This window comes from Phaseolus vulgaris, chromosome 1, assembly GCF_000499845.2.
Source record: "Phaseolus vulgaris cultivar G19833 chromosome 1, P. vulgaris v2.0, whole genome shotgun sequence".
NCBI lineage: Eukaryota > Viridiplantae > Streptophyta > Magnoliopsida > Fabales > Fabaceae > Phaseolus > Phaseolus vulgaris.
This window is the reverse complement of record NC_023759.2, coordinates 33841996-33855189: the sequence shown is the minus strand read 5'-3', so window position 1 is coordinate 33855189 and position 13194 is coordinate 33841996. Positions and strand designations below refer to the sequence as shown.

General features: G+C 40.1%; 3 protein-coding genes across 3 annotated transcripts; 1 reads left to right on the top strand and 2 right to left on the bottom strand.

The window, feature by feature from the left end:
- The first annotated feature begins 1467 nt into the window (after positions 1 to 1467).
- On the top strand, positions 1468 to 6245 carry LOC137815914 (uncharacterized). The gene is made up of 7 exons (XM_068619021.1): positions 1468 to 1742; positions 1836 to 2712; positions 2910 to 3047; positions 3173 to 4084; positions 5592 to 5654; positions 5748 to 5837; positions 6219 to 6245. The coding sequence occupies exons 1-7, from the start codon at positions 1468 to 1470 to the stop codon at positions 6243 to 6245; spliced, it is 2382 nt and encodes a 793-aa protein (XP_068475122.1).
- Positions 6246 to 7557: 1312 nt separating this feature from the next.
- On the bottom strand, positions 7558 to 8700 carry LOC137815912 (uncharacterized). Its single transcript, XM_068619020.1, has 2 exons — positions 7853 to 8700; positions 7558 to 7684 (listed from the first exon to the last, which is right to left on the bottom strand). Exons 1-2 carry the CDS (start codon positions 8698 to 8700, stop codon positions 7558 to 7560), a joined length of 975 nt encoding a protein of 324 aa, XP_068475121.1.
- A 2043-nt stretch (positions 8701 to 10743) lies between these two features.
- LOC137815911 (uncharacterized) lies at positions 10744 to 11463 on the bottom strand. The gene has a single exon (XM_068619019.1). The coding sequence runs from the start codon at positions 11461 to 11463 to the stop codon at positions 10744 to 10746; it is 720 nt and encodes a 239-aa protein (XP_068475120.1).
- Positions 11464 to 13194: the final 1731 nt, after the last annotated feature.

Sequence of the window (13194 nt, the reverse complement as noted above, 5' to 3'; positions counted from 1 at the left end):
TGATTTCAAAGAATCGATTTTGTGACTTTTAAAGGTAGAACGAGAATCGACTCTCCCTTGTAGGAGAAAAGTGGTTGAATCGATTCTCTTATTTTTTTTTTCAAATTGAATCTTGGGTTGCAGTTGGTTCTTTGCTTCACAGTATTTTCTTTTTTCTTCTTTGCTAGTGCTCTTCACCTTCAGGTAAGTTGTTAATTATTTTTTTTCTAAATATATTTAGAGTTTTTTTTTATTAAGTGTGTTACTGTTTTTAATTTTTTAAAATATATTTACATTTTTTCTATATGTTACCTGTTTTTATTTTTAATAAATGATATTTATATTCTTTTATATGTGTTTATTGTTATAACTTTACTGTTTTTATTTTTTATATTGTTATGTGTTTAATGTTTTTACATTTATTATTACAAGGGTTATGAGTTTTTTTATGTGTTTATTATTTTTAGTTTTCATAATTGTTGTTTACATATTTTTTAGGTGTTTACTGTTTTGTTTATTAATTTTAATTTTTGTAAATGTTTTTATATTTTTTATTATTATGTATTTTTACATAATAAAATAAAATTATAATATAAAAAACATATATAGTTATATAAAATAAAAAATATATATAATAATAAATATTATTTTCATAAATTTTAATATATTTAATAAATTTATTTGAATTTAACATAAAATTATTTTTTATTACAAATTAACAGTAATTATGAAATATTATATGTTAGAAAAAATAATTAACTCAAACCTAAAAAAAAAACTCATTATTAAAATATTTTTTAATAACAAGGATAAATTTGTAAACTTACATTTTTCATCTTTAAAATAATTTCTAAATTATTTACTAACTATCACATCATTCACAAATTTCAATAAACTATAATCACAAATTCACTCTATCATCCTTCAATCCAAACAACGTCACACATCCTCTCTAATTCACTCTCTCCTCCTGACAAATTCTCCCGTCAATCTAAACAAAGCACTAGTGACAAATAGTTGAATGAATAACTAGTCAATGATAATTTTAGAAAAAATATTTTGAAACATCTCAATTTAATAAAAAAATAAAACATCTAAAAAAAATTATAGGATAAAAGGTCCACTAGACATAATTTCAACAATATGAAATGGTTCCTAACCGTCAAATTACAGTATTTAAAACTAAGAAGTTGAAAGAAATGTCCGACATCTCACCTGTAGTAACTTCACATTCATTAATTTCAGTAGGGGTTGGATCAAAATTTAGAAATATAATTATAGTTTTACAATAAAATTCTAAACCAAAAATTCAAAAACAGGAAACTTGAAGATGTCATTAAAAGACTAGATAGAATCTTGGTGTCCGAAGAGTGGCTTCATCTATGGCCTGCATCTAAGCAGTATGTACAACAAAGAGTGGTATCAGATCACTGTGCTCTTGTGATGAAGTCGTGTGTTAAAGATTGGGGGCCTAAACCGTTCAGGTCTATGGATGTGTGGCTTGCGAAACCGGGTTTTAAGGGGATGGTAAAGGAAAAATGGGGGTCGTATCTTGTTCAAGGTAATAGTATGTCCATACTCAAAGATAAATTGAAGCTCCTGAAGGCTGATATAAGAGTGTGGAATAAAGAAGTGTTTGGTTGTATGGAATCTAACAAGAAAAATATAGAGGCGGAAATAGAGGAGCTAGATGACAAAGATGGTAATGATGCTCTGGAGGAGAATGGTAAGTTGAGAAGAATGGAACTTTTCAGTCAGTTGGGGTTGGTTGAAAAAAAGCTAGAATCCATATACAGACAAAAAGCAAGGGTGAACTAGATCAAGTATGGGGACATCAACTCAAAGTTCTTCCACAGTGCAATTAGATGGAGAAGACTTAAGAATGAGGTTAAAGGGGTTGAGATTGGCACTCAGTGGTGTGAGGAACTGGAAGTTGTTCGTAGGGAAGCAAATTCACTGTTTGAAAAGAGGTTCACGACTACACAGGACTATGGAGTTAACTTGGGTTCGGTGGAGTTTAAATCCTTATCTTCTGAGGCTAGCAGGAATATGATAACTAGCTTCTCTGAGGAAGAAGTGAAGGATGCTGTGTGGCAGTGTGGAGGGTCAAAGAGTCCGGGTCCAGATGGGTTTAATTTCAACTTTATCAAGTTTTGTTGGGATGTCATTAAATATGATATTATGGCAGCTGTGCACATTTTTCACGCTACGAGATCCTTTCCGAAAGGTTGCAATGCGTCCTTTATTGCCCTTGTCCCTAAGGTTAGGGATCCCTCCTCGCTTGATCAGTTCCGACCGATATCCCTTGTAGGTGCTATCTACAAGATCATTACCAAGATTTTGTCACGTCGTATGAAGAAAGTTATGTCGTCGATCATTGATGACTGTCAATCTGCCTTCCTAAGCGACAGAGGTCTAACGGATAGTGTTGTCATGACTAATGAGATTTTAGAAGAGATCAGGATAAATAAGAGGAGTGGGGTCTGTTTTAAGGTGGATTTTGAAAAGGCGTATGACTCCGTCAGGTGGTCTTTCTTATTTGATATGCTTCGGCGGTTGGGGTTCCATGACAAATGGATCTCGTGGGTTAAAGGATGTATGGTGTTGTCGAATGTGTCTGTTTTGATCAACGGGAGTCGTACGGAGGAATTCAAACCATCTAGGGGGTTGAGACAGGGGGATCCCCTAGCCCCCTTCCTGTTCTTAGTGGTTGCTGAAGGATTAGCAGGATTGGTGAGACAAGCGTTGAGAACGAACGTTCTCAGGGGTATAAAGGTGGGAAGGAACAGTATTGAGTGTTGTTTACTTCAGTTTGCAGATGATACACTTTTTATTTGTGAATACTCTTTCTCGAATATCTTTGCTATCAAGGCAATCCTTCGTTGCTATGAAATCCTGTCTGGTTTAAAGTCAACTTTCACAAATCGAAGTTGGTAGGCATTAGTGTTGATAGCTATGCCCTGAGCACCTACACGAAGACCCTAAACTGCAATACCATGCGGCTACCCTTCCAATATTTGGGTGTCGAAGTGGGGGGAAATCCGAGGAAGAAACAGTTTTGGGAGCCGGTAATTAAAAAATAGAAATCAGGCTAAGCTCATGGAAAGGGAGATTTTTATCTATGGCGGGTCAGATTTGTCTGCTAAAGTCAGTCTTCACAGCCATACCTTTGTTTTACTTATCTGTCTTTAAGGCCCCTGCTACAGTACATGACAGAATCAGTAGCTTACAAAGGAAATTCCTCTGGGCATGGGGAAAGGAAACTAAAACGATCTCCTGGGTGAGTTGGAAAAATGTTTGTAGGCCTCAGGAGGAAGGAGGGTTGGGGATCAAAGAGATTAAGAGTTTTAACACGGCTCTCTTGGCGAAATGGAAATGGCGGATTATGAGTGATGAGGGAGGGAAATGGAAAGATATTCTTCTATCTAAATATGGTACAGAAACAGGGAGAGGTAAGGTAAGGCAGAGATACCAATCATGGTGGTGGAAGGACTTAGCCAAGGTCTGTGGTGAAGGGGTAGAAGAAGAATGGTTCCACAAGGCTATTTTGTGGAAAGTAGGCGATGGAGGCTTAGTCAGATTTTGGGAGGATACGTGGTTACAAAATAACAGCCTTAAAGTCTTGTACCCCAGACTCTACTCTTTGTCCCTCGATCAGGGTAAGAAGGTGGAGGAGGTAGGAGGATGGGAGGACGGTAGGTGGCGGTGGCGGCTAAACTGGAGAAGAGACAGGCACGAATGGGAGTCAAATCTGGATGGAAATATGCTCTCAAGCTTGAATACGGAAGTTATATGTCAGGATTCTCATGACCACCTTGTTTGGAGGAAGGATCCAGCTGGTATTTTTTCAGTGAAATCAGCTTACTCTATCTTGGCTAACCATCAAGATATTGGAGAAATGGAAGGAGTTTTTAGTACATTATGGCAAGCAAAGGCCCCGCCCAAAGTACTTCTAACAACGTGGAGAGTCCTTCACGACAGAATCCCTACCAGAGTTAACCTATATAGGAGAGGAGTGCCCGTGATATCTCCTCTATGCCCTTTCTGCAGCCTATCAGAAGAATCATCCCAACACCTTTTCCTTGATTGTGCTTTTGCACAACAAGTATGGTCCCGGTGCTACCGCTGGTTGGAGTTTTGGGGGTCCATAACAACGATATTAGGAACCATATGTTAAACTCTCACTTAATCCATCTCTCTAACAAGCAAAATCAAGTGTGGATAGGAGTATGGGCGACAATTGTCAGGTGCATTTGGGAGCAGAGGAATCTGATTGTATTCAAGGATGGGGTACCAGACGCGGATGAAATTCTCCAAAATGCCCAAGTGCAATCGTGGTTGTGGATAAAACACAAGACAACAGATTTCTCATATGGGCTATCTGACTGGATCTTGAATTCAAATCAGTGCCTCCATGTTATTCGTTGATATTTCATTCCCACAAATGCCTGAGAAACGTTACTGTTGCGGGTTCAGGTCAACGCTGAGATGTACTATAAGTTGCTGCGCGGGGTGCTCTAGGCAGGTAACCCCAGTTTGGAGTGTTTGTGACGAGTATTGTAGCAGTGTGTAGAAGCAGGTACTGAGCAGATAATAATCCTAGACGGTAGCAACTTAGGATCGGTTTTGTATCAAGGGTAGTTAACAACTCTCACCAAGGCAGCAACAAAGGGATGACCATGGTTATCCAAACTGCAGTAAGAATAACAAGGGGCAGGGGAGGAGAAGGGAGGCAACACATGTCAGCTGTTGGGGTGAAGTTTTTGACTGTCAGGAACGGGTAGCAGAATAGGGGAGTGAAAAAGGCAAGTTGGCAGGGAGTAATTAGACAAACATCTGTTTTGGGCTTTGTTTGTCATGTTCTAGTGATGTTGTTTATCTCGACTCAGCTGGCTTTGGAATCTGTCCAGCCAGATTAAGGGAGCATAAATATTGCTGATGGGAAGTAGAAGAAAGTATTGGTCCGAGTAAAGAGGTTTTAAACCTGGAGCTGACTACGAAGTGGACAAGTCCTAGAGTTTTAAGAGGCCCAAGGCTGGTGCCGAATGGAACCTAGCGGCTGTCTATGCATGGGAGATCACCTTGTTTGTTAGAGAGGCCTTGATTGTATGAAGATTTGGAACTGGAGCAGAGACATTCTAGGACACTCTTATGAGTTGTTGGTACTAAGCCCGGATGCCCAAACCTTTTAGTAAAACTCTTTGAATTCTCTTAATTAACTTGTTTGGTGCTGTAGTTGGAGTGGAGAAAGCATAGATACATGACGTTGGTTAAAATGGTGGGCGAGTGTGGAGGGAGAGAGAGAGATGGCCCTATAATGTTTTGAATCCAAGGGGTGCTTCCTGGTGCAGGACATATGCCTTCTACGCTTAGGTGGGGTTCGGTGGTTAATACCTGCTAAGGCCACTTTGAAGGGTGCAGGGGTGAAAGAATTGTAGCCAAGTATGTGGTGGGAAGGCTATACAAGGACACCTAAGAAGGTTGCAGGGGTTACAAGTAGGTGCTGGGAGGATGCATGCAAAAAGATGGAACGTAGGAGGTGCTACGTGCCAAACAAAATATATTAGCCAAGATTCTGTCAAGTAAGAGGGTCTTGGTTCTTTGAACCACAGGATGAGTATTTGGCCAATGTATTTGGAGCACGTTCTGGCAGGCTATTCGGGATTAGAATAGAGGTACAAATGTTGTTTTAGCAGCTGTGTGGTGTAGCTTGCTGGGACATTTTTTTTCCTGCTTCTTCTGTTGCATGATTCTATATTCCTTTGTAGCTTTTTAGTATCCTTGTTATGTTGTTTCATGTTTCCGTGGTGATATTTAACTATGATCCACATGTGGCTATAGCAACATATGTTGCATGGGTTTGTATAAGGGTTGGGACATCCCTAAAATGTCCTGTTAAATTTAAATTTTATTTTTTATGAAAAAAAAAATACTTTAATTTCTAAATAATTACCATTATATTTAGAATCAATTTGGATTATTTTTTCAAATAATAATATAGTAGAAGAAATTGAATCAAACTTCTGTTGTAATGTAAAAGATACTTATACATTGTACTTATGTAGTCTACTTAATTCCTTTTATTTTTCTCCTAGTACTTTAAAAAAATTATATTCAAACTAATATTCTAATTATCAAAATATGTTGCTACTCAATTTCATGAATTACAGATTAAGTTATTAAATCATTTCAGCATCTTAGTTGAACAATATCAAACATTTGGCCATTTCTTTTGGCAGGTGATTCACTTGTGGCACATTTGCTAACTACAACCAACATTAGGCAATTATAATAGTTTGTACACATTATAAAAAAATAAAATTTTTTTAATAGAGATTATTTATGATATGTTAATATAACTCACGAATATATTTAATCAACAAGTACTTTTATTTTTTGTTAAATTTTAAAGATTTTGTACTAACCAGCACCTAAATAATAGAAATTAGGAATTACTCTGAAATCACTTTAATAATAAATACACTTAAGAAAGAAGGTGACCTACATTATTACTACAAACAAAGTAATCATTTTATTTGGAATTTAGATAAGTCTATGAGTTTATAAATACTTTAATTATATAAAAAATAGATTTATCTGATTATTTATTAATTTATATCCAAATAATCTCTATTTATACCGATTTAAATGTTTTAAATAATTTTCTCTACATCCACTCATTTTAAACTCATCTTGAATAAAAACAAGTATATTTTAAAATCTCACGACAATACTTATATTCTCAAACTTAAATAAATAAATAAAAATAAATATTTTTATATTATAAATAATTAAAAAACATATACTTCTAATATTTTATTTTATTTTGTTTTGTTTTTTTCTCTCTCTTTATTTTTGGTTACTTTTCCTCTTTCTCTTCCACTAAACACGTAATCCCTCACGCGTACTGATTTTCTAACGTGTTTTAATCATATGCAACTTGCTTATGGTTCTAAAATTTTGCAAGAGTGCAACGCTATTCCCAGCTAAGTTCTGAAATCACGCGTACTGATTTTGCTGCTTTGAGAACGAAATCAGTATTGAAGTTCAAGGGAGATAGTAAAGAATTACTTCTGTGTAAGCACTTTTTTTTTTATCAGCAAAGAATTAATTAAACTAAAAACGGAACACTTAAAGGGTATCCCAACCCGCATACAAAAGCACTTATACCTAGGAACACACATAAATCTGTAAATGACTTAGAAAAAGAGCTATAAGTGACCCCTTCCTCCCAAACAATCATGACCTACATAAAGTCCATTGGGCTTCGGCAACAGGGGTAGACAAGGTCCCTCTCTTCCATTCATTCCTAGTACATGACACCCACCAAGAGGTATGACATAGTCAAACAGCAAGGTAACAAAGGCCAACGTCTGCAATCAACTACTTACCTCTATGTTCAACAAAGCATCCACAAAATTCCTATGTTCCCATCAACAGAGAAAGAACCTGTTATCACTACCTGTTATGGTATATAGCATTGGGTGGACATGACGTTCCTACTATCCTTGCACCATTCCATTCCATATTTGCACCATGCCAACCCAAACCTGCACCAGAAAACTCCACAACACCACCTTATACAGAACCCAACCACTGCAACACCCTCGTCAAAACAGGCCCAGGCCGTTCCACCAAAACGCCCATAACCAACACCTCCAACCATTCCATCTGCGCCTTAGCGTGCACCTGTTTAACATTGTACCTGCAAACAACAGAAATGCCCAGGCTATTGAACATCCTACTAGCATCCCAGTCTTCATTAGACCCTTATGCCTTTCTTGATCTGGAGTACTCCACGATGATCCTTTACTTATAGCTCTTAATACAGAGCATTGGATTTAAGACCCAGTCCACGAAAGAGTAATTGAACCTGGATACCCTATACTTCATCCATAACCAAGATTTCAGCTGGGCTTGCTGGAACATCTTTTCAGCATCTACAACTCCTTGCTTGAACACAACCAAGTTCCTATGTTCCCATACACTCCTCACTATGGAAGCCCATATGCCTTTCCAAACCATCTCTTGTTTGTTACTGACATGAGTTAAAGAGAAGCTTTCGAAGTGGTTGTGCAAGGCATTATGTTGAACAGAGAGTATGCCGATCCATCTAAGACACAGGTCCCAAACGCGCACGACCACATCACACTCCAAAAATAAATGTTGGCTGGATTCCACTTTAGAATGGCAAAACACACAGGATGTGGATTCCATCGTCACCCCCCTCCTACTCAAACATTCTCTAGTTGGTAGTCTATCCAGTATGGACCTCCATGCAATAATTAGAACAGAGGGAAGGGCCTTAGCCTTCCAAAGGAGGTCGAAGACACCAATACGAGTGCCATCGCCTCTTATGCTCTCATAAGCTGATTTCATTGAGAAACATCCCTTATTATTAACCCCCCACACCCGAATGTCTTGCTCCTGCCTTTTAATAATAGTCCTAGATATGTATGCTTTTAGGTCCTTTTCCAACACCGATTCCCACTCAAATCTAGCCCGCCTCCACCTTAAGTTCCATCTCCATACATCCCTTTCCCACCCGCCCACCTCTTCCACTGTTTGACTCTGATTACACGATAGGGAGTACAACCTGGGAAATTCGGATTTGAGGTTGGTATTCCCAACACATACGTCTTCCCAAAATTTTACTCTGTCACCGTGCCCTATCCTCCAACTCATTTCTGCTTGGAACCATCCCTGTCCTCCACCCTCCATGCATACTTTATGGAGATCCCTCCACCACCAGGATTGCAACCTAAGTGATGAGTGCGACCCCTCACTTCCTTCTTCATATTTCGACTCCAAAATGTCCTTCCATCGTCCTTTTTCATCCGAGAGTCATCGCCATTTCCACTTAGCCAGCAAAGCATGATTGAAATCACGTACATCTATGATCCCCAGTCTTCCTTCCTGTTTTGATTTGCACACATTTTTCCAACTGACCCATGAGATGGGCTTCCTCTCCTTCCCCCAACCTCACAGAAACCTTCTTTGAATACTATTAATGTTCTTACAGACCGATTCCGGTGCTCTGAAAATAGATAGATAGTACAGGGGTATCGCTGTGAGCACTGATTTAATAACACAGATTCTTCCTGCCATTGACAAGAACCTACCTCTCCATGTGCTTAGCCTAGTTTCCAACTTATCAATGACTGGCTCCCAAAACTTCTTCCTCCTCGGATTGCCTCCCACCTCAAGCCCTAGGTACTTAAAAGGAACTGCCATCTCCGCACAATTCAAGGTCTTCATATAGTAAAGGATATTATTCCTGTGTACATTGATGCCTGCAATCTTTGATTTGTGGAAGTTAATCTTGAGGCCAGAAGCAATCTCGAAACCCCTAAGGACAGCCTTTAAAGTCACCACATTGCTGAAAGAATCCTTACAGAAGAATAAGGTGTCATTAGCGAACTGTAGAATACTTAACTCAACCTCTTTCCTCCCAATCCTCAAACCGGATAGTAAGTTAGCCTTTACAGCTTGCCTTACAAGCCCAGTCAAGCCTTCCGCTACAATCAAGAAGAGAAACGGAGCAAGTGGGTCTCCCTGCCTCAAACCTCTCTCAAGTTTAAATTCATCTGTCGGGCTCCCGTTCACCAGCACAGAGATAGAAGCACTTTCCAGACAACCCTGGATCCAACTGATCCACTTCATATGAAACCCTATCTTGCGCATCATGTCGTAGAGGAATTCCCATCTAACCGAATCATAGGATTTTTCAAAGTCTACCTTTAGACATAACCTGCTTTGCCGTCGTCGTCTGATGTCCTCAATCACCTCATTAGCCATTAGAACACTGTCCAATATCCCCCTATTCTTCAGAAAAGCCGACTGGCAATCATCAATAACCGTGGGCAGCACTTTCTTGATCCTTTCAGCTAACACTTTGGATATAATTTTATACACAGCACCAACAAGTGAAATAGGTCTAAAATGATCAAGAGAGACAGGATTCCTAACTTTAGGAACTAGTGCAATGAAAGACGCATTGCACCCCTTGGGTATAAAACCTGTTTCATGAAACAAGTTCATCACTTCCATAAGATCTTCCTTCATAACCTCCCAACCCTTCTTTAAAAAATTGAAGTTAAACCCATCAGGTCCAGGACTTTTTGATCCTTCGCATTGCCACACGACATCCCTTACTTCTGACTCAAAGAATCCCTCTATCAGCCTCAAGTTATCTGTCATAGATAAAGACTTAAACTCAACTGCATCGAATCTTACCCGTAAATCTTTTGTTGCTCTAAATCTGTTTTCAAACCACCTTCTTGCTTCAGCACGAACTGTACTAGGCTCTTCACACCACAATCCTCCTATCTCCACTCCCTTCACTTCATTCCTGCTTCTTCTCCATCTCAACGAAGAGTAAAAGAACTTTGTGCAGGAGTCCCCATTCTTAAACCAGCTGACTCTGGTCTTCTGGCGCATAAGAGACTCAAGCTTATTATCAACCTCCTTCAGCTGGCCTACTAACTCAATCCTCTTCATTCTATCACAACCCAACAGATTGTCATTGCAATCTTGACAATCATAGTCCTCTAACTCCTGTAGGATCCTCTTTTTAGTTGTCTCCAAATTACCGAAGATGTCCCTGTTCCATACTTTTAAATCTCCCTTCAACCGCTTCAATTTGTCTTTAACCTTCGTGAAACTACTCCCTTGTACTGTGTATGTAGTCCATATATCCTTCATCATTTCCATAAATCCTTTCTCTGCTAACCAGACATCAATTGTTCTGAAAGGTTTAGGACCTCAGTCCTTGTCCACAAACTTTACTACTAACGCACAGTGGTCGGATACTTCCCTACGTTGCACATACTGTTTGCACAAAGGCCACATTTGCATCCAATCTTCCGATACCAACACTCTATCAAGCCTACTCTTCGCCTTCCCATTGGAATTAAACCAAGTAAAATTCTTACCGACAAAAGGAAGCTCGATCAACAAGTTGGCGTCAATGAATCGGTTGAACTCTCTTATTTCACTTAATTGAGAGCCCATTTCCTGCGTTCCTTTCCTTTCACAATGACTTCTTACTGCATTGAAATCGCCACAAAAACACCAGATCAGATCTTGGGATGCAATTTTGATGCGTGACAGCTCCCCCCACAAAACCTTCTTCTCCCTCAAGGAACAGGCGGCATAGATATTGACCACCACACACCTACAATTAGCTTTCACATGCTGCCCAGAGACTGCTATATACCCCTTCCCCATAATGTGGTTGTCATAGATAAAAGCATCTGTGCGCCACATAGATAGAAAACTTCCCCCACCATTATCCCTTTCGTAATGCACCCATCCAACATTGTTATCCCCCCATAGCGAATAACACCTCGCATCCGAGAACTGAACCGCTTTAGTTTCTTGTAAACAAACAAAAACCGCATCCTCTCTAGTTATAATGTGCTTCAAGTACCTAGCTTTGATACCTCCCCCCAGCCCTCTTATGTTCAAATTTATTATTATCATGACAACCCATCCTTATCCCCCTCCTTGGCCAGTTTCGCAACCCCCGTCTCTCTCTCTTCCATACACACATATTCTTGGACGACTTCTTCTTCAATCCCATGACAGAAAATCCCTGATGTTTTTCCAATCTCCCACAACAGTGCTGGTTCAGCCCCATTGCCTTGTTCGCACAGCCGAGAATTATAGTTATAAATGTCTCCATCCGAGATCGAGGCAGAGATCTTACCTTCTTGGTGATGCTTGGACGGTGCGGAGAGAGCTTGTTTCTTGTGTAACCTTACAGACCGCCTCCTTTGGGGTAGAGATGAATCCCTCAAATCAGTGAGCCCTTTCTCCTTACGCTGACGAAGTGGAGAAAACCACAAGCCTGTAATTCGTTCCGAGTGGCCCCTTGGGTGGTTTCCCCCTTCGACCGCAACGCCTTCTCCATTCCTCTGATACTCATCTTTCTCCATTGACCCATACTCCCCATTCTTGTCAAGCTGCATGCCTTTCATTGACCGTGCAACTCCCTCCCAATTCTCTTCAGTGTGTGAATTGCAATCGTTATTACGTGCGTGCGCCTCCGCTATTGCCCCCTGCATCCCACGCACGTAACCTTCGCTTCCTTCCTTTCTCCCACAACACTCCCTAGCGGGCCTTGGCCCACCTTCAATGATAGAGAGAGTTTGGTCCCACCCCGTCCCGGATTGGGCCTCCAAATTTCCTACTTGGCCCAGTCTGTTATCTTTGAGCGTTGCTATGGAAGATACTTCAATATCTACTACCACTTTAGCCAGGTCAGCGTGTACAGGACTACTACTATAGGCCTCGGTGCACACAATAGCTGAAAGAAGACCTATTTCAGCACCTTCCGTATGCGTCCTTCTCTCACGTACTTTTTTCGTGAAAAAAGAACAGCTTTTCCCCTGATCATCTCTGATCCCTGAACTTGATTCCTTAAAAAACTGCTCTTTTGAAGATGTTCCCAAAATGCCCCTTGCCTTTGCTTGCCCTTCGTCCTCCTCCTGCCATGAACGGATGCACTCCTCTTCCCACTGTCGGAGCTCATCCTCGCCACTTTTAATCGATAAAGAAGATTCTTCAACGTAGGTCTCCGAAGACGATTCGTTAACCGTTGAATCATAGATATTGCACTTGCACACGCCTCTGCCATCTGTAAAAAATTCCTCCTCCATGACAATGCTACACAACATATCATTAAGCCTCATACTTTTCACCCACCTTAAGCTATGACTTAGAGAAGTGCGCACCTGAAATCTAGCGAACTCTACGTTCTTCCAGGATAACGTAGCATCATCCACAGACACCAGCGTTACCTCTTTGCCCACCACCTTCGTAAACCCATCCATGTTCCACAAGGTTAAGGGCAGCCCGTAACACCTCACCCACACACGTTTATGGTCCACTACAAAAGCTGGCGTCCACAACTTAATACTAATGAAGACACTATCCATCCATTGCTGGTTATCCGAGCAGAAAGCTTCAATATCCACCCCTTCTTTTGGTGTCAATAAGGCAAAATTGTCCCCCAGAAACCTTACTTGCATCATGTTTAGGCCTCCTTTTATGAACTCCTCCTCCACCTGGTCGAAGCTTAAGTCTTCCTTGAACTGGCCTATACTACTTCTTACCATCCATGGTAGCGACTGTTGTAGACATTTGACCGAAGGTTCTTTCCAGCTTGCCTGGCTTGCCCCTGTAACCGCTTCAACGAAGGACCTACTTCCT